This window comes from Dipteris shenzhenensis, chromosome 10 (assembly GCF_047967505.1).
Source record: "Dipteris shenzhenensis isolate YYH24624 ecotype China chromosome 10, Dip_SZ_1.0, whole genome shotgun sequence".
Taxonomy (NCBI): Eukaryota; Viridiplantae; Streptophyta; class Polypodiopsida; order Gleicheniales; family Dipteridaceae; genus Dipteris; species Dipteris shenzhenensis.
In genome coordinates, this window is record NC_141605.1 from 28,876,593 (window position 1) to 28,901,917 (window position 25,325).

Genomic DNA, 25,325 nt, shown 5'->3' on the forward strand with positions numbered 1-25,325 from the left:
AAGCCAATAAACCAATGCTCCTCATCGCCTTTGGAGCCATGCAATGTCATGAACATGAACAATGCGCTAATCAAGGTCTCCATGTCATCCTACCAATGAGGCTCCCTGCACCACGTGAACTGTGTGCCTCTAGAAGCCCTTAACCAATTAAAATGGCCCTGCAAGAGAGATTTTCCTAACATTCCCCCTAAAATCCAAGAGGGGGAACAACAAACTAGCCAGACGAAAAAATCTGTCAACAGAATCGCTAGCCAGACAACCTGAACAAGTATATACCAAAACAAAAAATGGCTTAGTCACTGACAGTCAAAACCATTCCACAAGATAGTTACCCACTAAGAGCCGAACTATCCTATAGCAAAGGGACACCCACAAAGAGCCAGTGCAAAATTTGTTCAAATTCTAGAAAGCCCAGTCCTGTTCTCCAACGTCTGCTTTGACTAAACCTGCAATCTCATTCTCTGTAGAAGGACCATTGATAACACATGCCTTCTCACTAGAGTTCTTCACCTGCTCATCCTTCTATCATTTGTAGCAATACCGGTTGATGTGGCCCTCCTTTCCGCACTGATGGAGGTACGAGTGTCTCTCCTTACATCCTTTGCAGCCTTCCCCTTTACTTTCACCACGTAAGTGGGCTCTCCAACTGACACGAGACCTTCAGATAATCTTGTCAGAAGATCAATGAAATTGAGATTTCTCAGCTCACTCGTAATATCCGAACCAATTCCAAATATTTGTGTGACAAGGCCAAGAGTAGTATGGCTTTGGAATCTTCTTCATCAATCTTAGAGCCCAAGGCAGTTAACTGCTTTAATATTGACTGCATCCTGTTCAGATAGGTGCCAATCCTGTTCAGATAACTGCTTTAATATTGACTGCATCCTGTTCAGATAGGTGCCAATACTCTCGGACTCTCGCATATGAAAGCTAAAATGTTCCTGTTTCAGCAAAGCTATTGAATTCTTTATCTTAATGCCAAATAAAGACTCAAGAATTACCCAATTATCTGCTGCTGATTTTGTTACGTCCACATGCTTCTCATTTCTTTGTTCTCATGCTGGTATCTTGTCTGCTTCGTTGCCACTGCGCTTTGGCTGCTTCTCCATCCCTGATAAGATCCCCACAAGCTCTTTTATTACATGAGATACAACCCGGTAGAAGCTCCCATGAGACGAAGTTGCAACCATTGAGCTTTAAAAGTAACTTATCCTTGTTCCAGGGATCCATACCTTCAAACACAAAGTGCCTCTAACAAATTCCACCAAGAAACAAGGACAACACCTTGTATACTCAGACCCTGACAAGACACAGGATCCCGTTTCAGTATGAAACCGGTAGCTCGCACCAAGCTAGCTTGAGGCCATGCATCACTAGCGAGATTGGAGAAGACAGTGCTTCTAGGCACACTTTCAAGAATGTACACATGAAGTTCCTCCTCTTTGACTCTTTGATTACACCAGCAGCCCTATATGTAGAAGCCTACAGAAGCAAGCACAGGTACACAAGGCAGGTATTGAGGAGGGAATAAAAGCAGGAGGGAATTTTTATTAAGTGCTGAACTTCAATTTTCATATGCAGGATGCAAGCAGGTGTGGAGGATAAGTGGCTGGAGCAAATTCATCAAGCTTGTAATATTCATTGCACACCCAAAAGCTATATGACATAGTATCTCTCTCCAAAATCCACCCAGCGTGATCTGCCTCTCCCCACGCTCTCTTTAGAGAAATCTCATCCCCCTATCCTCTAGACATTCCCTCTATCTCATTTACACTAGAGCTTAGCCTCTTTAAACTAACCAATCTACCCCCCCAAATGGGAACACAACCTTGCACAACATGTTCAGTTACATAACTCGAGCTCCAATAACCGTTCAACGTGAAACGAGTCAAGTCCAGAAGCTCTCGACGCTTCACCTCCCTTTGGACTCCATAGTGGAGATGAATTTACAAACCACCCTGGCACAGCCTCCCGCACCAATGTCTAAAACCCGCAGAACACCCCAAATAGCAATGAAATAAATGTTCACATAGCATATTCCCTCCCAGCTACGGAGTATGCAGCGTGTGCTTAGCAGCTACATGAGCTCAACCTCCCAAGAAAGGCCCATCAACCTATAGCAAAAACAAAATGTGCAAAGTTGCCAACCATTGTAAAAAAGCTCATCCAGAGAATCAAGGCCCCACTCGCCCCCACATGAATGCGCCCACCATGAATGACAGTAGAAAAATCAAGATCCGAACATGTAGTGTATCAATCCATGCCACACAATGCCTTCCCCGACATGGCCAAGGCATAACCCCAAAAACATTACCACAACCAAAAGCAGCTGTCATAGGGCATACCCAAACAAGAGTCTTCTGTGCTATCTCAATACCAACACTATATTGCAAACTTGTGAAGAACTCATACCCACATGACTATGCATAGCATTCAACAAGTCATCACACTCACCCCCATGCCAAGACACAATATAACTCCACTGATCATTCGGCATCACAACGGTACCATGAGGCTGGCTCATCTATGCAGAAGACAGTCTTTGACGTCACCTCGATTCCTTGAACCCATGATGTATAACTAAAGACCCCTCAACAGGCTCCACTGCCTCATCCCTACTTCAAACCCTCAATCTAGAGAAAAATAACTAAACAAGGCCCACACAGCTTAAACTACTCAACCAAGGCACTAGAAAAGGCCTCCCGACTACTACTCCCTATCAAAAGCAAAGTTATGTACCAAGTAAATGCATGGCCCTCAAGAAAATCACAAAAGATATAAGCCCACTCTAGAGGTTGACACATATTTTTTGTATCAGGACTAGACACACCGTCCTTCATAACCTCTTTTTTGTAGAAACGGTTGGCTGGCCCGTTTTGAGACCGCCACCGTTATGCTCATTGTATCAGTTATCTTTAGTCTCATAGACCTTCATGGTCTCCCGAAGACTTTAATAAACTCTCTTTCTTTCTTTCTACCCCTCCGACCACATATTGTAGGATTTAAGTTCAAACTATAGTTCATTCTTCACATAAAATGAAGAGTGTATCACATGAAATGATGATATCTGAGATTCCGAATACACACAACTTGGAAATGCTTCACAAGTCTCTTTCACTCCACTAACCAATCAATCCTCAGAAAACCCCGTCAGACAAGATTCACCACTCAATGAGCATCTCAACTTTATAACTCCTCATAACTTACATAAAGATAAAACCCACCAACAGAGGATTTTGCCAACATTCTCCTCCAATATCTGAATAGGGGAATCTCAAACAACAAAGAATATACATAGCTTTCTGCCAATATGCTTCCAACTATCATGAAGGAATCGAGCCAACATAGGACTTCAACAAGTGCCAAATATCAGTCTCCACTCTAGAGCCAAGACTGTCACAAATGTGATTACTCCTCAAAGCCTAATCACCAATCAATGCACCATAAAGTCTCCAATGCTTAGTTGTCTTCAACCATGTCAGCAAAATTCTCGTACTGACTCCATGTAGCAAAGCCAAATCAATCCACTTTGCAAAAGAAATCCGAGCAACAAAGTAGAAGGCACGCCACAAAGGACCGAATCCAGAGTCAATAGATGAAGAAATGGTCACCCACACTGCCCAAAACTCTTCTACGCTCGGACCATCTTCAGTGATCACATGACCTGCAAACACTCTCTGGCACCTCATCAAATAGCAAAACCCTTGGAGTATAGCCCAAAAAGTTATCAAATCAAGTCGTTTCACAGCTCAAAAAGCCTTTGCAACAGTCGCTGCCAATATTCTGCTGTTGAAGAAAATAAATTCTGCAGAACATGCATAGCTCACATGATACTCAGAGTGCTGCTGTATCATAGAAACTTGTCATAGTCATAATACAGCTGTTTTAGTTCTTCGACTTTCCCTTTGCCCTTAGCTACCAGTTTCTCCATATTTCAGGGGCCAAACCTCGGGACTTTCAGAAGGTCAGAAACGTCACCTGGCATGTCACGGGCAAACAAACTCCCTTGGTCGTTAGCATTCTTCCAGAGACTCCACATTGTTGTCGCTATTCGTGTTCAAAAACCTGAGTTCTGATCTGCAAAACTCTCATGGCTCCTTACGACGTGCTCAGATGACAACCTCGGAATATATCTCGGATCTGTCTGGTAGAATCACAAATCACAACCTTCACAGGCTTTTAGACATCTCCGCTCTGATAGCAATTGTAGGATAATGGATTTAAGTTCAAACCATATTTCAATCCTTCACGTAAATGACGAGTGTATTCCATGAAATGATGATATCTGAAATTCCAAATATACACAACTTGGAAATGCTTCACAACTCTCTTTCACTCCACTTATGCAAAGAAAGGCGACACAAGGCATGTATATAAGAGATAAAAAAGCATATATATAAGACATGTAAAATGGACTGCAGCTCATTGCTACTGCACTTGTTGCTGCATACAATGAACCAGACTCAAAGACTCAACACAGGAGAGCTGCACTTGTTGCTGCATACAATGAACCAGACTCCAAGACTCAACACAGGAGAGTTTCCTATTACTACAAGCAGCTGCTCTACAAATAAGACTATCAAAAGATGAAGGGGAGCGACACGACTCTCGTCAGGATGCCTCTAAACCAACTCTCATGAGCAAGAGCTGCTTTGACAAAGAGGAGCTAAAATCTCAGAAGCTGAATATATCAACGCATCAAACCACCTTCTTGCTGCCCTCTCCTTCCCCGAAACGACCAGCCAAACTCCAAATGGCCATCATGCACTGGCCCGCTGCCACGAGTCGACCAAGATGTAGAGTCCACATAAACCAATTAATCCTTAGGAAACCACGTCAGACAAGATTTGCCACTCAATGACCATCTCAACATTACAACTCCTCATAACCTTAGGGAAAGATAAAACCCGACAAGAGAGGATTTTGCCAACACTTATTCGATGCACAAAACACGCAAATACCCCCTGGATCCTCTCCCCAAGATCCACAAAACAATGGCAACTCCATTAAAGGCAAGCCACAAATCTTCCACAATTTGTCCCTGAGCTATCCATCAAGCATGTCCCATTTTTCTCCCATGTTTCTCCAACGGGATTGTTTCTCCATCTATCTCCTACCTAGATCAAAATTTTCCAGAAATATTTCCACATAGGACATTCACAACGATCTTTTATGACTTTGCAACACTTGGCCAACCACTTCCTTAGCCTTCTATTACCTCTTTCCAAATCCAATTCACCCTTACCTCACATTGTTTCTTTTCAAAAATTCTCATATCATCGCTTTCCCAGCTTTGCTCGTCGCCTTTCCTTTGACCAAGTCGTTCTTCCTTCTACTCACCTCTGTCCTAAAGCTCTTGGTCCTCATCACCTATCACATTACCTTCCAAAGGTTATTTTCCCATTGCCTTTCACGTCATCTATTTTGTCATTTTGTGCAATACCTTTTTAAAACCATTTACCTTCGTCTTGTCCGTTACCAACAAATCATCTTCTCTCTAGCATTGACTCTCACAATAGCTTGTCCAACCTTCAACCGGTTGCACCCTCCTGAAATACGACCATGGGGAAGATCACCGCTCAGCTCGTAATCCCACTCACAAGCCTATGGCTATGTAGACGTGCAAAACCATCACCTCACAGTGTGGCATAGCAAAGCCCTCATTCACAAGCTCACCCTCACCTCCATAACCCTAGAGTGCTTGGGTTGTGCTTTGATTTTCATATGTGCAATGCAAAGGCGGGAGAGGCTAGAGCAAATTCATCAAGCCTGTTATATTCATTCCACGCCCAAAACTGTATCACACAATCTCTCTCTTCAAAATCCACCCAGCCTACTCATGGGCCTCTCGCTATGCAGACGTGCAAAACCATCACCTCACAGCATGGCATAGCAAATCCCTCATTCACAAGCACCCTCACCTCCATAACCCCAACGTGCTTGGCATCTCCAACAAAAATGGCAAGAGATTTCTAATTAAGTGATGTGCTTCGATTTTCAAATGTGCGATGCAAGCAAGGGTCAAGGAGGGAGAAGCTAGAGAAAATTCATCGAGCTAGTTATATTCATTCCATGCCCCCAAACAATATCACACAATAGCTCTCTTCAAAATCCACTCAGTATGATCCTCTCCCCATGCTCTCTCTCTCTCTCTATAGAAATCTCTGTCCCCCTATCCTCTAGACATTTTCTCTATCCTATTTACACAACACCTCAACCTCTTTTAAACTAACAATTGTACCCCCCCTCCCCCCGGCTCCCTATGTGACACACAAGAGGTGGAGACAAAGGAGCATGTGCTCATCAAATGACCTCATTACTATGAGATTTGAGGCCAATACCATTGCATGTTCACTTAGGAGATTAAAGAGATGCACCACATATAGACTACTCAGAGCGGCGGTGTGTCACCCTCTTCATGGTAGAGGTCACGAGATATAGACACAAACTCCAAGGGTGGTGATTAGACGGAGACCTCTATAGTGGGTGATCGTGGATTTCTTCTTCATGGGGATGCATCAACATTGACTGACAACCATAGGACAAGAACCAGAGCTTACCACATACAATTACCAGAAAGAAAGAAAGATATATTAACGTCCACGGGCGACCTCACGAACCTATGGGACAAAGTGCACAGAAAAGCGAACTCATACAAGCCTCAGTGGGCTGAAGCAAAGGGTACACTAGGACCCTTGCTGAGTACTAGTCTATGGTAATAGAATCATAATCATAATCATAATCATATCATATCATATAAATCAATCTATCCAGGCGCTGGGACGAAACCGAAGCCTGGTCCACTTATGGCTCTTTGGTGGGCTGCGAAAATGTCTCATATCTGTGTCTGTCGAGCTGTCTCGCATTGCGGGGGGGGGGGGGGGGGGGGCACGGTCTCCTTGCTCTCTGGACTCTCTGGGCTATGTCTAGAGTGACCCCTCGTCTCTGTCCGTCTCCCTTGAGGAAAGTTGTGATAGGTCGGACCTCAATAGAGTGTACTCTGGGGGCTCTCTGTCGAACATGTGGCCTCTGCGTCCCTCTCTCAGTGGTACTGTGCCGGCTGCTCATCCACACTGCTCTCATATCGGCTAGCTCCTCCTACTCCACTCCACTGTGTCCGAGGGCTGACTCAAATGTATAGAAGTCTGTGACGTGCCACTGTGCCCGGTCACCCTCTATGTCCTTTTGTGGTCTGACCATCCCCTGCTGCTCTCTGATTTGTCGTAGAAGCACCTCCCTGTGTCGCCGCATCTCCATCACATAAAGCCAGATACAGACCTGGTCATGGAAATGGATCAGTCGTCACAAAGGACCAAAGCCACTCCTCTCTAGGTAGAGACAATGGTAGCGTCCCCGAATCTCGTAGTAGGCTGGGCAAGCACAAAAGAGTCCTAAGAGAGTCAGTGAGAGAGGGATCCCTGTTTCACCCCAATGGTGCTCTCGACCCAATCCGATAGACAGCCTAGGGCACGGACCTTGCCTCTGACTAACTCATATAAGCTCATCACACCCCAAATCAGCATCTCTTGGATCTGCATCTCCTGTAGTCTCCTGATCATGCGGGATCGTGGAATGGTGTCGAAGGCCTTTTGAAAGTCTACGAAGCATGTGTAGACTCTCTGATGTCTGGACCTCGCCTCCTCAATGATAGCCCTCATTGTGAAAATGTGGTCTAGAGTAGAGTGCTGCCTCATGAATCCTGCTTGCCCTAGTGCTCGTTGCCTCCGCACCTTTGTATGACTGTTGATCTCTCTCTCTAGTACCGATCCATAGATCTTGGCCAGTGTGTGGCCAATCACGAGGGTGCGATAGTTCCCGGTGTCCATGAGGTCTCCTGCTTTGTGTATCCGTACGATAGTAGTGGTGCTCCATGCTGGTGGGAAGCCGTGACAAACTATGCTTTCCAGTTGTGGAGCCGGCGAACTGCAGCCCGCACATTTTGCATAGTTAATAGATGACAAGTAGTGGGTCTGGGCATAGTGGACATGTCTGGCGGTGTTTGCCTCGAGACATCATATAAGGAGCATGCATAAGTGTGCCACACGCCCGGATCGGTGATGGGAATGGGTGGCTTCCCCTCCGCGAGGAATCCCCACCCAGTGGTTGGGTCTCCTCCGCAAAATGATCTGATGATCTCATCCATCCTATGTGTGAGGAAGGCTCGTCTCTTGCGGTGTGTCAACCGCTGAAAGATCCTATGTGCCTCATGTGATGTCAACTGACCCAAGGCTTGCTCTCGTGTGAGGTGGGCTCGCTCTCGTGTGACGTCAACTGACCCAAGGCTCGCTCTCATGTGAGGTGGGCTCGCATCTCTCTGCACTCATCATCAAACCAGGGGTTTTGAGGCATCTTCCCATCTCGTACCCGTGAAGATCGGCTTGTAGGACAGGATCTAGTTGGATACCGGCCCTGCCATTTCTCATCCCATTCATGGCATATTAGCTGCAGCTTCTTGTCGATAGTACATATACTCTTGACAAGAAGCTATGTGTGTGTGTGTGCGCGCGTGTGTACATGCGTGCGTGCGTGTGCCTGTGCCTGTGCGTGTGTGTGTGTGTGAATCTGGCAGGGGTCCATGGTGCAGGTTTCTTTGCATATGTTATGCCATGGGATCCTCTCTTCGACTCGGCAAAGAACCTCATCCATTTTTGTCCAGTCTGGGTTACTCTAAAAGTATTGCCGGTACCGCTTCTCCCACATTTCCTCTATCGCAGCTTTATTGGGGAAAGTTTTGCATTTCCTGAAGCAAGATTTCCTAGTTTTGAGCAGAGATATCCGTGTTTGCATACTCTGGAACAACCTATGCCTTCCTGTTTGGATATTGACTTTGGTATGGTGCATCCTTTCCGCATTCATTTGCAATTTGCTTCTTTCCTAAATGCGTGTTATAAATGTAGGCAGCTTGGTCACTTCGCTCGATGCTGCCCCTTGCTCTCACATCAATCTCACAATATGAACATCAGTTTGCCTCTCCCTCGGGTTTCTCCTCCTCTCCATTCAGTTAAGTCAGACCAACATAAGCACAAAAAGGAATGGCAACGGGTACATCCTCAAGGGAAAGCTTCTCTCACACTATCTCCTCCCCTTCATGTTGCTTCTTCCTCTTCTACTTCCACTTCTTCTGGGGTGGATGTTTCCGACCCTCCAGAGCTAGTTTCAATTCAACAGTCTCATTTTGAAGGAGTGGAGTCTCACTGAACTTCTCCAGTCTTTGAATTACAGCCTTTTGAGTTACATGTGGTTATATCTCCTTTAGATGTAGTTAATGCTAGTAGTGAGAATGCATATTTGCCAGAGCAGATAAACAACTGGATCTATCTTCTTCGGATCCTATTCATGATGGCCTTGTGGAACCAACTGTGGCACCTGCCTCTGCTTTTTCCATAGGCACATTCCATCCCTGGTTGCGGTAGGTTTTTGACCCTATGATTCAAAAATTTCGAGTGCCTGCTTATCTCAAGAAGAATCGCAAGGGTTAAAAACACCTTCATTTTATTGACGGTGATGTGGTTCCTTTACACCAGTTTTTGCAAGCAAATAATCTCACTGTGGTGGATATCCTACTCGATGCCCCCCCTGACTTTTCTAGTTTTCAGTTAGCCTCCTAGCTTTTTCTAGGGGCCTACTTATAATCTTTTTACTTTTTGTACTTCATGGTGGGTTTTCACCTCTTCTAAGGTTTCCCACACATAAATATATGGTTTCACTAAAAATAAATATAAAATGTGTGTGTGTGTGTGTGTGTGTGTGTGTGTGTGTGTGTGTGTGAGTGTGTATCATATCCAACGCAGTGTGGTGTGAGTGTGTGTGCGTGAGAGAGAGAGAGAGTGAGAATCCGTGCTAGCCCTCGTGCTCCCACGCTACAGCTGCTTGTTTCTCCCTCAGTTTGACACCCTCGAGCTTCCTTTTAACGTCCATTTTGTGTCCGTATGCTCTCTTAGAAAATCTGGGGGGGGGGAAATTTTTTCGTACTGTCCAAAATCCGTACGATTTTGTCCGTACAGTCCACACACACACCCACCAAAAAATAATAATAATAATAATAAAATCCGTACAATTTTGTCCGTACAGTCGAGGAAGTCCGTACAGTTTGCCTGTCAGGCGGAAAAAAAATTTACTGTCAAAAATCCGTACGATTTTGCCTGCACAGTCCGTACAGTTTTGTCCGTACAGTTTGCATGTCAGGGGGGGAAAAAAAATCGTACTGTCAAAAATCCGTACGCTTTTGTCCGTACAGCCAGGAAAAAACCGTACAGTTTTGTACCTTCTGTGCTTTCCTCCTTGTAAAGCGTTGCTGCTTCCAAGTTTTTTCCTTAACTCGAATGGCGCATTATTCCTATGAGAAAACCTTTCACAAAGACAAGTCGGTTTCCAACAAGAAACAAAAACAGGTGATGGATTCAGATGATTCCCTTCATGACTGTGCTGAGGCTCAGCTTGTTTATGAGGTTATGCATGAAGGGTTTGAAGACACCCGTAAAGGTTGGAAAGATCCACTTCCCACCACTGGCATTATGGTGGAAGTGGATGATATATTTGATCCAATTAAGGAGTATGCAAAGCATGCCATTATAATTTTCTTCCCAGGACAGATGCCTGCTGCTGCAGATGTTGGGAATTGGTCGACTCGAACCCTGGGTGGTTCTTATGTCAAAAAAGTTCATTATGCAGCGAGGAGCTTTTTTAAGATCATCATGGCTGATGAGGAGCACCGTCAGGTTTTGCTAGAGCACTCTCCTCTTTTCAATGGCCAGCAGATGGTCCATGTTCTGCCCTGGTCTCCCACCCGGGATTATCAGACATTGATTCGGCATCGTTGCCCTGTTTGGGTAGAAGTTGTGGATTTTCCTCAATGCTTGTCTTCTCTTCTACCTAAAATTGCAACTTCCCTCAATAAGCTGGTATGTCCACCGCGACCCGATGGAAATTCGAATCGCTTCTACATTTTGTGGGATACAAATCATCCCACTCCAGCTTCATACTCGGTTACTGTGAATAATGTTTCCATGAGGGTGCCTTTTACAAGCTCAAGTGGGGGCTGTTTGCAGGTGCTTGCTTTGAAGGCAAGCAATTTGGGCACATGGCTTCACAATGCCCTTCCCAAGCTCCACGGATGCCAGTGCAAGCTGAAATGGTTCAGCCTTTGAATAAGAATGCAAATGCCTCTTCTGTGGTAAAAAACAAAGGGGTCAAACAGTTTTTCTCTGTTCAAGACAAAGGCAAAGCCCCGGCTGTCTCACATGGTAATGCTTCTTTTCCTGTGCCTTTGTCCTCTCCACCTCAGGGGAAGGGGGAAAAATTTTTGACTGATGGATGGCAAACTCCTCGCAAAGTGATCTCCCCCAGGCGACCTTTGCCTTCTCGGACTTGGAGTGGTGCATCCTCTCATGGGAAAACACCTGCTGAAAACTCTAGTGTTGGCTTGACCTGGGCTACTGTGGCTGCAAATCGGACCTTGTTTCCTAAAGAAGAAGTTCAAGGGGAAATTTTTGAATTTGCATCGGTTTATGCCCCCCAGTCTTCTCGTGATAGAGCTTTGATCTGGGCTGCCATGCATACTTATCCATGGCGGCAACATGCCTTCATTTGTGGTGACTTTAATAATGCCCCTTAATTGGGTGACAACACCTCAGGCCACACTCATATGTTGGCTTCTGAAACACAGGCATGGTCTGATTTTTTGCTTCAATTGCGCCTGGTTGATCTCTGGAAGGAATTACGGCCCATGCTTCCGGGTTATACCTTTCAGCATAATGCTCAATCTTCTTATCGGGCACGCTTGGACAGATGGTATCAGATTGATCCACATCATTGTGATGCCTTTACTTGTCAAATTTGGGTTGATTATGCTTTCACACATTCAGATCATGCTCCTCTTTGGTTGAGGCTTTCCTTACATGAATTTCCCACTGACAGATTGCCTTGCCGAAGGCTTTTGCTGATTAATAATAGTTATCTGGAACATGCTGACTTTAAAGCATTGGTCTCTGATGCTATTCAGCCTCTCTCTCGTCAAATACGCATTGGTTTGGATTATGCCTGGCAGGCTTCTGTTGCTCGGATGCAAGCAGTTATTCGAGATTATGGCAAATCCTATATGCAAGCCACAAGGGAGACTGTAGCACATGCCAAATTTACAAGTCAGAGTTTGACTGAGCTTGCTCATCTTTGCCCTTTGTCTTCAGAGGAAAGCATGCTCTTATGTCAGGCTCAATTCTCTCTTCAATCTAATGATCGCAAAAAGCTTGCTAAATGGGAAACTCAATCCAAACAACGGGCATTTTTGGATAAAGGCTGCTCTTCCAAGCAATTTTTTAAGAGTTTACACTACAAAAGACAGGCTGCCAATATCTGTTGGATCCGGATGCCTGATGGTTCTTGGTCAACATCTCGTTCAGAGCTTGCTGATTTATGTGTGCAGCACTTCTCCACTCATTTTGGGCATATGGATACTCTTTCTCCTCGGGTCATGTATGCACGTCAGCTTCTTTTGCAGCATATTCATTCAATTCTGTCTGATGCTCAGGCTTTGGAACTTGAACATCCCTTCAATGAAAGGGAATTGTCTAATGCACTAAGATCCTGTGGCAGATGGAAATCTCCAGGATGGGATGGTCTCACTGTTGAATTTTTTCTTGCATTCTGGGATCTTCTTAAATTCACCTTGCTGCAAATGGTAAATACAGCATGACAAAATCAGCAGATGCCTTTGTCATGGAAAAAGGGTCTTCTCAAGCTGACTCCAAAAAAGCAGCTATGTGATTCACTGGGTGATTGGAGGCAGAAATTTGGTATCACATCACAGAAAGTGAAGTTGTTGATCGTCGCTAGAAAGCAGTTGTCAACAAGGCAGTTGACAGCCGGGTACTCACTAGCGGAACAAATACCTTCAGCAAATAATGGAAGGGAGGCACATGGGATGTAGTCACCCGTGGACGGATGTCGTGGGAGGACTGAAATTTTCAAACTCCTTAAGCATCCTTGTTCCCTATTCTCAGATATAGCAAACTTTTGATCTCCTTCCCAAGATTGGTCATCGTATGTCGATACAAAAACAAAATACAATTTATACTATCAATAGAGTTGATATTCTCTCCAAGTGCCTTGAATTCTCCTTCCTCTAATTGAGACGAACCAAGATGGTGGGGATTGGGCAATAAGCTTTTTGACTCAAAGAAGGAAGTCCATCACACAGCCAAAGCTTCAACCTATCCTAAGCATGTCCCTTGTAGAAAAAATGGGCACACTAGCCAGTTTGAGTGGAGAACCTCTTTAGGCTTTGCCTGAAAAAGGAAGATCCCGTGTGTTGTGTGTACAAGTTGACTGAAGACCCAAGCAAACCAATTTCTCATGTAAAAGAAGACAAAAGCCTGAAGATGTATGCAAGTGACGGGAAAGACCTACCCTCTCTTCTTTTAAAACATATTCATTGAAGAAACGCTCTCCAATGTCCTTCCATTCCAATAATCTTTGTTCAATTGTACTTCTTATCAATCGTGTCCTACACTCGCCTAGATAGCCGATGTAAATAGCTGCTACTTGAGCCACAAAAGGGAGGGTAGAAGACGTCCAGATGGGCCTAGAAAATATCTTAACAATTTACCTATACCTAAAAGTCGACTATCAAAAAAAGAGTCTACCAGAGAGTTCTAATTGAAATATTACAACAATGGACCTTTTCTCCATCCCCACATGTATCTTCATTTCCATCCTTGAAACTAAAAGTCAACGTTTAGAAGCCTACTTTGTAGTGCTAGTGAAAGTATTATTAACTCAGTGTGTAATTTAGAAAAGTAGCAAAAGAACCTGTATGTCCCTTCCCCAATCAACTGGATCGCTAACGATAAAAACAGCATCAATTTGCTTCGAAATCATGTGATTCATTTGTGCAACTCCCTTTCCGTCTCCATCCTGAAGGCTGGACCAGTGCTTGTATTTGGCCAAAGGATCAATGTCCTTGAATTGTGACACATACTCTTCCATGGAGATAGCATTCCTGAATACATCACTCAAACACCATTGTTGCAATCAAGTATAAATCAACAAGTAAACTACCTTGGTCTGAAGACAAACACAAGAAAGAATGGACATGCAATCTCACCTATAGCCATATTCAGCCATAACAGTTGCCGGTTCTCCTTTTCCAACTGCTAAAACAGGTGCACTACCAAAACTATAGATTCCAAGGGATAAGATAATTGTAAGTAAAATTATCAAGTTTTGTACATGCGAAGGGAATTGTAGCAAACTCAATCATGTAGGCAAGATCTTGCTATTTCCTCACAAAATAATTTTCCTAAGGTATCATGACAGAAGGCAGCACAAATAAAAGATTGCATGAGTCCAGAAACCGTATCAACTCAAAGTGCGATAGAAAGTCCCATTGCAAGTTAAAGGCCAGTACGTTCCTATGCAGTAAGTCCTTTGGACAGATAGAAAGCTGGTATTCCATAGCCATGGACAACGCAATTGGAGTACAAATGAACAAAGAGGTCCTAAAGTATCTGATGGGGATGAATGAACAATGCTCAATTGTTGTGGTCACCATCTGCCTAAGCAATAACTCAAGAGTAGAATGTGAAGCTCAGTGATCGATAAGAGGCAAATGGCCTTGCAGGATTCTAGGTATTGCCAAACCTTATCTTGATGAGACTCTTGCCCAGTGTTTATACACTAGTATGAGAGTCTTGCCAAGCATTATTGACTTGTAGTAGGCCTCTTCATATCTTCTATACATATGCTCATGATATATCACTACAATTTAGATATTTTAAATACATTGTAGCCGCATTTTCTTCAAAGCCCACTATTCGAATTTGTTCAGTTCATGCATACCATTTCAGCTTGATGTGTGCCTGCATCCAGAGAAACTAAGAGGTTCGTCATAGTTTTAGAGCCAGTGCTCTATTAAACCTGAGAATGCATGTTAACAAGAAATGGAAGGTCTTCTAAGGCCTTGTTGAAGAGAGAACATCATGGACAGCTCCTCCAGCTCAATGTCCCCTAGGGCAAGAAATTAGAGGGGTCCACCTTCCCTACCTAGCAGCTCAAGGTTAAACCTGAGAATTCATGTTTATAAGAAATGGGCTTGGTAAATAGAGCACATCATGGACAGCTCCTCCACTTCAATATTCCCAACAATAAGAAATTAAAGGGGGGCAGCTTCCCTACCTAGCAGCTCAAGGTAACACTTCTCACGCCGAAAGGTCTTTGGTCCAGCACAGCAGTTGTGAAGCCTATCACAAGCACTTTTTTTTTTTCCAAAAAAAGAAACCTTCTATTAATGCTTGAAAGACTTCATACAAAACAGCAGCCCCGAAGGTGCTGAGTATGGAAAAAAACCAGGAAAAGGGTGAAAGAAAAACTGGTCTGTTCTAGAGAAACCCAGATGTAGAAGACTGTTGCAAAGCCTTGCAGAATCGAGCACGCCGCTCAATAGTCGCTCTGGAGCCCTCCCAAAGCCAGAGGCGCCATCTGGGGGCATCCTGCTCTGAAATACTTGGAGGGTCAATGTGCCACTCCTTCCCAAAACGTCCCACCACTTTGATCATCTGTCAATGAATCCCATTAAGACTCCCATCCATCTTGGGGTCCCTCTCAGTAAGCGGGTCAAGTAGGCCTCCAGAGCCTACACGGTAGAAGCCGGGGTTTGTGCTGCCTTGCAGCATCATCATCCTCAGAGAGACACTAGTCCGAGAAAACTGCCCTAGCCAAGTGTTGTCCCTCCAAGCGTGGAGTCCCTCCCACCAGGACTCACGGATGGCTAGGTCAATCTCTCTCATCCGCTGCCCTGCTCCTCGCAAATGTGCTACGGCGCCGACCCTCACCTCTGACTCCATGGGTAATCTGCTCCATCTACCAAAAGACCCGGCCGGGCCACTATCCCACTGTGCCCAACCGATGTGCGTCCGCTGTCCAAGCATACGCCCCTCCTCATCTCGGATCTCTAGGTGCCACATAAGGGGCTGCCGCTCAAACTCCTCTTTGCATCTGGGCGAGCACGGATGAGACCCCCTGCAAATCTCTGCCAAACCCTGTGAAGGCTCCACATCAAAGGGGAACCCTTCCCTGTAAGGAGAGCCTCTGAGAAGATCCATCTGTGAGAAGGCTACCACTATCCTTCGGTGTGTGGGGTGTTCCTAAGAAGCCCTCTCTGTAAGAGGAGCTTCCAAGGCTCTACACTTGGAGTGAGGCCGCAAACAACCAACTTGCCAAGAAGGGCTCTACTCTGTATCTACGGATCTATGATACCCAAGCCTCCCAGTGCCTATGGCATGATCATCTGCCAAGCGACCCGAGCTTTAGTTCCGAACCAATCGTCGGAGCTGCCCAATGCATCTTCTATGAAAGAACCAACAGAAGGCGATATACTAGCCTTGAGGGCTTCCCAAAGCTCCTCATCCGTGAAAGGCACCTCTAGCCTACTGCATAAATCCTATGAGACTAATGTGGATTAGTGTGCAAGATGATTTGTGGATCCCAGAGACGTTGTAATTGTGTACCGTGCCTACTGAACGGGGCCCAGTGGTATGAAAGAACTACTTCGTCATCATGTCCCCCTGCTGTACCCATCGGGCTTGGGAAGAGTGATAAGAGAACTCAGCCCGCCGAATCTTGGTGTCTTGAAGCTCAAGGCGAGCGCTCTCGAGCATGTCTCTAAGCCACTGAGAATCTGAGTCCTGCTCCCTGACCCGCTCTATGGAGGCAAGTCCCTCCTCAAAGCCCGCTCACGATCTTGAAGCATCCTCCTCCGCCTAAGGGCGTGAGCCTGCAGCTCCTCACTGCTCCTCTGGATCACATCGGCCAACCCACGAAGCCCAACCCTCGCCCAATGTCATCTCTGACTGCTCCCAAATCCTTGCCATGGCCTGCTGGATCTCCTCGTCCTGTAGAAGGTCCTCTAGAATGCGGACCCGTTTCTGGGGGAGACCTCGGCGGGGCTGCTCTAGGTGAAGTACTACGGGAGAGTGGTCTGACATCGTGGTACCTGCCAGAATCCCGGTAGAGCCACCTCTGTGCAGTGCCCAGTCCCCGATGTAGAAACGGTCTAGTCTCTCAAGCAGTCCATCATGTCTCCTCTGTCCGAAAGAGAATAGGAGGCTGCCAGGTATCCTGCTGAAATTTGGCTCTCGCCATGGGTCTCTGCCACACTGATCATGAAAATGAACTGCTCCCAGGTGCTACGCTCTGCTACTCGCATCTCAGAGAATGAGGCACCGCCCTGCTTGTCTTCCCCAAACTCCAGGTTCTTGAAGTCTCCTCCAACAATCCAGGAGTCTACATCCGGAAGACTCTCTGTCAGCCTGGACTTTCCCGTCCTGTGAGGACGGGGGTGCAGAGAACAAGGCTCTCATGTAAGTGGGTGCCTGTTCCAGAAAGACTACCTTGAGTGACTTTGCTGGGGGTTTGGAGGGAGAATAGTCCGTGTCTGTGCGATGACGTACTAGGATGGATACCGGCTCAATGCCGATCTTCCGTGCCCACTTCATCATGAAGGAGACTTCCACTCCAAACTGCTCCGCACACTTTTGGAGGGGCCAGTAGTATGCATGATCCACAGTTGCCTCAAGCGGCAATTTGATAACTCCTACCGCCAAACCACACATCGGCTCCTCTCGCGTGAAGCTCAGCTGAAAATTCACCTCCACACCATGGGCATACCAAAGATCCAGTCCCTGTGCTCCCATCCACTCGTCCATCATGCGTGCAATCTGGGAGAATAGCATCAAACACCTCTAGGGTCCACTTCTCCAGCCCTATGGAGGCGAACTGGAAACTCCAAACAGGGTGTGTCTGAGAGCCCACTGCACTGATCAAACCCCCCTTCCGTGGTTACAGGATCATAAGTGTTACCTCCAACGGTAAAGGATAGGAGTCTAGGATCTCTAGGTAGTTCCAGGGTCCCAACCTCCAGAAGCCCCGCGGTAAGGGACGCCCAGGCTGGAGGTGGGGGGCAGCTGACCTAGCTGACCTAGAGGACGCGAGCCCCGTCCCTCTGGCTCTCTCCTTGGGTGCGCCTGATGCTGCAGTGAGGGAACAGAAGGGGACGTCATCTTACCCTTGCCTGCTAGCAAGGGTGTCGAAGCCTGGGAGGGGGGGGAGGTTGAGGAACTTGCCACGGAGGTGGAGAGGGGGGCAGCGGGGGCGGGAGGAGGTGGGGGGGCGGAGGGAAGGGGATGGGTGGTGAGAGTGATCACAACAGGGGGGCGGGAGGAACCCAGGGGGGTAGGGAGTGGAGGGGAAAGAGGGGACCGATCTGAAGGGGGGGAAAGGGGGTGATCACAGGCTCCTGCTAGTCAGGCTTGCCAGGGCTCTAGATCCGCTCCTTCTCACCCGGTGTCTAACTATCGTCCGCCATCGCCATAGCAAGAGCTCCTGGGGTTTGCTTCCAATGCGAGGGTGGATGCGGATGCTGAACCTCTGCCACGTGAGAAGCATCTAGTTGGGCGGTGGCCCCTTCCATTGAGGGAGGTGGATCCCCATGCAAGGGCTCCTGCTACTACTGTTGCTCCTCCTCAGGTGCCTTGCGGGCAACCTTGTCTCTCTCTCTCTGCGTTTGGCCCTCTGCCTACGGCACTTGCGAGCCTCTTTGCTTGGTTTTAACCTGGGTCTAGTCCCCTTCTGAAGGGATCACCCAGGGGGTCTGAGACTCCTGTTGCTCTTGTCTGAGGGGGGGGCGAGACTCTGAACTGCTGGCTCTACCTACTCTACGGGAGAGAGGGAGGCACTCGAGGGAGGCCACAGGGGCAATCTCTGGCGAGGTGACCCATCTATCTACACCGAAGACACTGGCCTGGTAGCCCGGAAATCTCCACACGCTAGCAAAGTGTGCCCCCTTCAAGGGTCTCGAGGAGGCTCAACTCTAGGAGGGACTCTGGACTCAAAACCACCAGTCTAATCCTTGGGACTCCATCATCTTCTAGAATTGAGGCGACCGACTCTGGCGGGGACTCGAGCACAGTGCCAAATGCCCAACCAATGGAAGGGAGGATGACTCGATACTCCTTGGGGAGCCTTGGGAAGCGGAGCGTAACCGAAAAATGTGGAACATGGTGTGTCGTATCCATGTCCTCCACTGTAAACCCATGATACCAAGGAAAAGGTAAACTAGGCGAGGGCCAAGGAAGATGGGGCTCTGCTCCACAAGTGTCGAGGCAGTGTCGGGGGACCTCATTTGGATGAGGAAAATGTCTCTTCCATAGATGCTGACCTGCTGGATGTAGTCGCCCTCTAATGTCAAGCTCGCCTGGATCCACTCTCGCACCTGTCTCCGTGTAGGTGTGAGGCCCACAAGCCACAAGCGCCTTGTCCTGGAGGAACTAAACTGCCTGTTGTACCTGTTGCTTGTCAGCTAGGGAAAGAAGAACCTTAACGGCTGTGGGAGTCGAGGGTGTTGCCATAGAACCCCTCTGGCCACACCAAGGGTCACCACAAGGATTTTCTTTCACCTTAACAAACACGAATGCTCCAAATGAAAAAAGGAGGGAGAGGAAGAAGGGCGTCGAGGCGAGGCGAGGCGAAGAGGCGGAGGAGAGAGGTGGAGAGGGCGGTAGGGAAGGTAGAGGGGAGGAGAGGAAGGAGGGAGAAAGGAGAGGAGAAGAAGGAAGGAGTGAAGGATTGGAAGGAGGGCGGGAGAGGCGGGAGAAGCGGAGAAGAAAGAAGGAGGGGGGAGGCAGAATGGCGGGGGGGCACGCTCGTGGGAGAGGCAGGAGGACGAGAGGAGGTGCGAGGCGGAAGGGAGGGAGGCTGGGAGGCAAGGAGGCGGGAGGAGGGGTAGCGGGGATGGAGGAGCAGCAAGGGGCGGGGGGAGCGAAGGAGCAGGGCGGAGCAGGGAGAAGGCAAGGCGGGGTGGAGGCGGAGCGGAGAAGGCAGGGCGGAGCGGAGGTGGAGGAGAAGGCTAGGTGGAGCGGGGGTGAGGGCGAGGCAAGGCGGAAGGGCAGCAAGGAGGGGCAGTGGGCGAAGCAGCAGGCAGCAGGCCTTCCGGCCGGCGCGGGCGGAGGGCGGAGCTCACCGAGGAGCTGTTAATGAAATCATGAATTCCAAGTTGGGTGACGCTTGAAAATGTATGAGACTTTTGTCCCTAATCCCCTAAAATGAGACCCAAAACTCGATAGATGATGCTCTGAAATCCCTGCCTATCACAAGCACTTAAGAGATTAGTGTGTGGAAACATAAGAATAAGAGAGCCATGGGAATCATTGGGCTCAGCTTGAAGAACGTATTCATCCATTATCTACCAACATATCCGACCAAAAGCAAGTCATTTCTACAACAACTAGCTTATCTTAGTCATAGTTGAAAAGAAATACATTTTCTTCTCTAGTCTCTTCCCAAATAGGTGAGAGAAAAGTTGAGACGTGCCAAAAATTTGCACACTAATGATAAGGTTTTGGATCACTTGAAGAGGAAAGACTATCAAAGGTTGAAATCTTTCTATCCATCAGTGAGAAAAAAGATCCCTGACAAAACACATGCATGAACTGCAGTTGAGAAAGACTGTAGCCACTGGCAAAACTGCTCACCACAATGTAAAAAAATGCTACAAGCATACACAGAAAGAAGATAAAGACAAGGGCAAGTCAGACAACATCAATTCAGTGGAAGCCAATCAGTGGTATGCTATACAACTTCTATGGTCCACAGTTGCTAACAATTAAAGATAGGGACCAGAGTTGCCCCCCTCCTTTTCCACTTTGAGGACATTAAAATTTTCCCTTTAATTGGAATCTATGTACTTGCAAAAACACCATTTTGTTTTACAATCACACATTCCAATTCAAAGATACTCCCTCAAACCACAGCAGTGATAAACAGACACAATGCAACATTCATACCAACAGCTTGGTTTCCAAAGAAGGATTGGCAATACTTTGTGATGTCAATTGAAAGACCATTACACGTACCGGTCCACTAAACTCTTAAATGGTGTATGTCCCAGTAAAACCTACATCATGCAGAGAAAAATCATTTCTATTAGAAACCCATGTAAAGATCCTAGAGCAACATTGTTGTACGCACAACAAGGCACATTACGTAACCAATGAAGAGCTAGAACCGATTGTAAACAAAGAAACAAGGGTTGCAAATCAGTATATCATCAGATAATCTTGATAGAGCTCATCCTACTTGGCATTTTGAGCTATTGCCAAGGACTCCAAAGCAGCCCATAATGAACACAACTTTTCAAGAGCTAGAGTGAAGACATGATATCCACCATTGCAAGAAAGGCATGACTTGGCACTATTTTCTCCTTGGCGACTTTCCACTACTTAGGTTAAAGTCTCACTCATTTCTTTCTTTAGGATTGATTGCTCTGCCCTTCATGGTAGTTTCTTAGGATCGATTCTCAACATTACCAAGATAAAGTTGGCATTATAATGCAATCATTCTATCTAGACATTACAACAAATCAAAAGAAGTGTAGTAATGTAACATGCAACGGTTATCTGATGATTGATCTTTTAATCACAGCAAGACCTTCTTTAAACCTTTAGCGAGGAATCGAAATTATACACCACAGAGAGTGAAGAGAGAGATAAAGGTTAGAGTAATGGAGACGACAACAGATTAAGTCTTAGATGTGTGGAGCTGGAGGAGATCTAACCATATGATACAGTTAATCTCATCTCGTGGGATCAACTAAGGAGGTGCATCCGTGTTGTACTGAAAGGTGGGAAGCCTATCCATCTGAATCCTATGTCTGGCAAACCAGGTGGATATGTGTGCATACCATGTGTTTGCCCCACTTTCAGCTAGTCATCTAGATGACTCCATGGCCAACCTCGGTAGTCTCCAGTGGAGTAAGTCACATACTCTATGAATGAATGTCATTGTCTGAAATATGGCATCAACCTATAGTGGTGTCATGGCGGACTATGTTTGTACTATCTCAGGTGGGACTGAGCGCTTACTCCGAATCATCCTAGACCCCATAGTCACCTATAGCCACACAAATCTCCTCCACTCTGCCATCGGTAGATCACATCCCCAGAAGGGTGCTGCATACATAGCAGTCGGTCACACTAGCGTATCGAAAAGCCAATACTTCGACGGTGCATCATGAAAATGTACCTAGAAGCAATGTCTCTCCAACCGGGCTAGAGCACCCCACCCCCGTGTGAGTCGTACCTGGCCTGCATGGGTCATAGTGAAAAGGGGTCCTAATGAAGACTACTCCCAAATATGTGTAGGACTACACTATCTCCATTGGCTCGTCACAATAAGTGAAACTGAGTCGAACGGAGCACTGCGTGTGAGGTGTTGAAGACCACAATCTCGGTCTTCCCAAGGTTGCCTATCAAGTCTCAATCTATAGAACATCTCTACCACCTCCAGATGTCTCTGTAACCCTCTGCTAAAGATGAGATAAGGACTATGTTCATCATCGTATAGCAATATATGTATCATCCCAGTAATGATCCCTCGCCTCCTATGCAATCTATGAAGGAGATGATCTCATTAATGTAAAGCCCGAAAAGTGTCGGTGAGAGGGGGCATCCCTGCTTCACTCCAATCGTACTCTCGACCCAATCCAATAGACCACCTGGGGCACTAACTCTGTCTCTAACTAACTCATATAGGCTCATCACCCCCCAGATCAGTGTCTCTGGAATCTGCATCTCTTGTAGTCTCCTGATCATGCAGGATCGTGGAGCAATGTCAAAGGTCTTTCGAAAGTCTACAAAGCATATGTTGCCTTTCTGGTGTCTAGACCTCGCCTCCTCAATGATGGCTCTCAAAGTGAAGATGTGGTCTAGGGTAGAATGCTGCCTCTGGAATCATGCTTGTCCTAGTGCGCACTGGTCCCGAGAATACTGAGCTCCCTCTCTAATAATAATCCATAAATCTTGGCTAGAGAGTGGCCAATCATGAGGGTACGGTAGTCCCTAGTGTCCATAGGGTCCTTAGCTTTATGTATCGGCGCAATAGTGGTGGTGCTCCAAGCAGGTGAAAAGCTGTGACATAGCCTAGTTGAACACCTGTGCTAGGACTGGAGCTAAGACCTCCTACCCATGTGCAAACTGCTCAGTCCGTAGGCCCTCATGATCCTATGCTCTTCCATTATGTAGTCGACAAAAATTGCGGCCCGGTCAACAAGCGACAGGAGGTGGGCCTGGGCATAGAGGACACGTCCGGCGGTGTCTGCATTTAGGCATCGTAGAGAGAACATGAATGTGTGCCACACATATGGGTCACTGATGGGAATAGATGGCTTTCCCTCCAATAGAAACCCCCATGGAGTGGTCGGGTCTCCTCCTCGAAATGATCTGACAATCTCGTCAATCTTGTGTGTGAGAAAGCCCCATCTCTTACGGCATGTCAACCGTCGAAAGGTCCTCTGCGCCTCAAATGATGTCAAATGACCCAAGACCCGCCCTCATGTAAGGTGGGCTCTCACCTCTCTACACTCGTCGTCAAACCAAGGGTTTTGAGGCATCTTTCCAACTCTGCCCTGCATGGATCAGGTCGTGGGAAAAAATCTGGTGGCAGCATCATATACCACTAAAAAAGGGGTGTCAGAGGCACGGGCGAGGTCTATATCGTCCCCAAGTAGGGCCACAAGCTCCCTGGCTAGGTGACTCATGTAAACTAGGCCGAGGGCACAATCAAAGTGGATCTGGACACGTGCATGCACGGGGCGAGCCCTCCCTATGGCTGGCATAGTGGCAGAGATGTGGAAGGCCACATATGAGTGGTCAGCTCCAAGTTGGGTGGGGGGGGGGGGGGGGTATGACGAAATCGTGTATCCGTGAGACAAAGTCTAGTGGGCCTAGTAGGTAGTCCATTGTACTAGACCCACCACCATGTGGGAAGCAAGTGAGTCTTCCAAATGATGGCCATCTCTGAAGACCATTATAAATGATCAAGTCGTGGACTAGTCCTAGCTCAAGCAGATGTCGCACATATCATGTCACCTGTGGGGCATGGCATCTGAAGAGTGCCTCAGTATCCCGAGCTCAGCTGCATCTAGCTCCGGGACTACATGGGGATCTCTGTCCTCTGTGAATTCAAGCAAGCCCACCTGTCTATTTTATGTCCGCGTGCATTGAAATCCCCCCAGTAGTAGGGTGTCTCCCTATCTAGAGAACTCCATGACGTCATCTTGGATCATCTCATATGGGCTATGTCCATCTCTAGTGACCTCTCGTGTATAGGATGACATGTCTAGAGGGAAGTAGCACACTGCAATAAAGATAGGTCGGGCATCTAGTAGCTGAACTCATATCCACATGTGTCGTGCATGCTCCTCTCTCCGTACCACAGATATGAGTAGTCTTAGGTGTGATTTGAATAGGACAGCTATCCCCATGAAGCCTCATACTCTGCTATGAGCTGATTCCCATGTGTATCCCGTTCCTATGGGAAGCCCTCTCTCTGGGCTCTCATGCGTCTCAGTGTAAAAGATCATATCTCCATCATTATATGTCTCCAAGAAACCTTCTCGATCAGATCATAGTGTGCCATTCGAATTCCATATTGGTGTTTTCGATCCCATGTGTACACTCATCCCATGGGCTCAACACCGTCATAATTTTCCCTCTTCCTTCTCTTCCTTATCCTCCTTCTCTCCTCTCTCTCGAATGATCACCTTACCATCTCTGCAAGCAGCCCATTTCCTTGCTTCTCTTGCTGCCATTACTCGCACCATACCTTCCCTTTGGTGCTCATGTTCTAGGAGTGTGAGGTCATCATCTAGGTAGATTCAGGTTCCTTTCAAAGTCGCTCTCGTGCTCATGAGGGTCTTCCTGTCCATGTCTGTCCGGAACTTCAACACTAGTGGCTTTGTAAACGCCTCAGGTTTGCTCACCCTCCAAGCTGTCTCACAAGTGAAATTGACCCCCATTTTTGTGAACAATATCTTGGCATCTGCCATTGGAGTGTCTCCCATTGAGTGTACCTTGTTCTAGAGTTGTTTTTTTCAGATATCCATTCAGCCTTTTGTTTCTCGCATTGCCTTTTCCTTTTCCCCACTCCTCTTGCATTTTCCCTCCATGTTTTTTCACCTCAGCTAGTGTTTTGTCTACATGTGCCTTCTCCGCAAGGAGGGCCACATGAGTAGATTCCAAGCTGTCAATTTTTTCGATCAATGCAAGGCATATCTTTTGGAAGCTGGTGAGGACACTAGATGTAGTGTTTGGAGTTGTCCCTGCTGTGTAAACTGTCATGGCATTGTCAAGTGCTTGTTTCCCCCAAATATCCTCTACACATACTTGTGTAGGCATTGTGCAAACCCCTATTTGTTTTCAGAAGTGTAAAGTGCAGAAATAGAGAGATTCTCACACATTTGCTGCCCTAGGTGATCCTCAAGTATGCTGGTGGCTCTT

The 25,325-nt window shown here is 46.8% G+C and overlaps 1 protein-coding gene across 4 annotated transcripts in view; it reads right to left on the reverse strand.

Annotated features, from left to right (window-relative positions):
- LOC147897658 (hydrolase family protein / HAD-superfamily protein) overlaps positions 1-25,325 on the reverse strand; it is a 90,614-nt gene that overhangs the window by 42,493 nt on the left and 22,796 nt on the right. For all 4 annotated transcript variants that reach the window (XR_015541680.1, XM_087380434.1, XM_087380433.1 and 1 more), the window contains 3 exons: positions 20,904-20,944; positions 14,102-14,173; positions 13,807-13,996 (listed from right to left, as the gene is read on the reverse strand). Coding sequence is in view for 3 of the 4 variants with exons in the window: in XM_087380434.1 (XP_087236560.1) it covers positions 13,807-13,996; positions 14,102-14,173; positions 20,904-20,944 (303 nt within the window). In the remaining variant the exon portion in view is untranslated. The remainder of the gene's footprint in view (positions 1-13,806; positions 13,997-14,101; positions 14,174-20,903; positions 20,945-25,325) is intronic.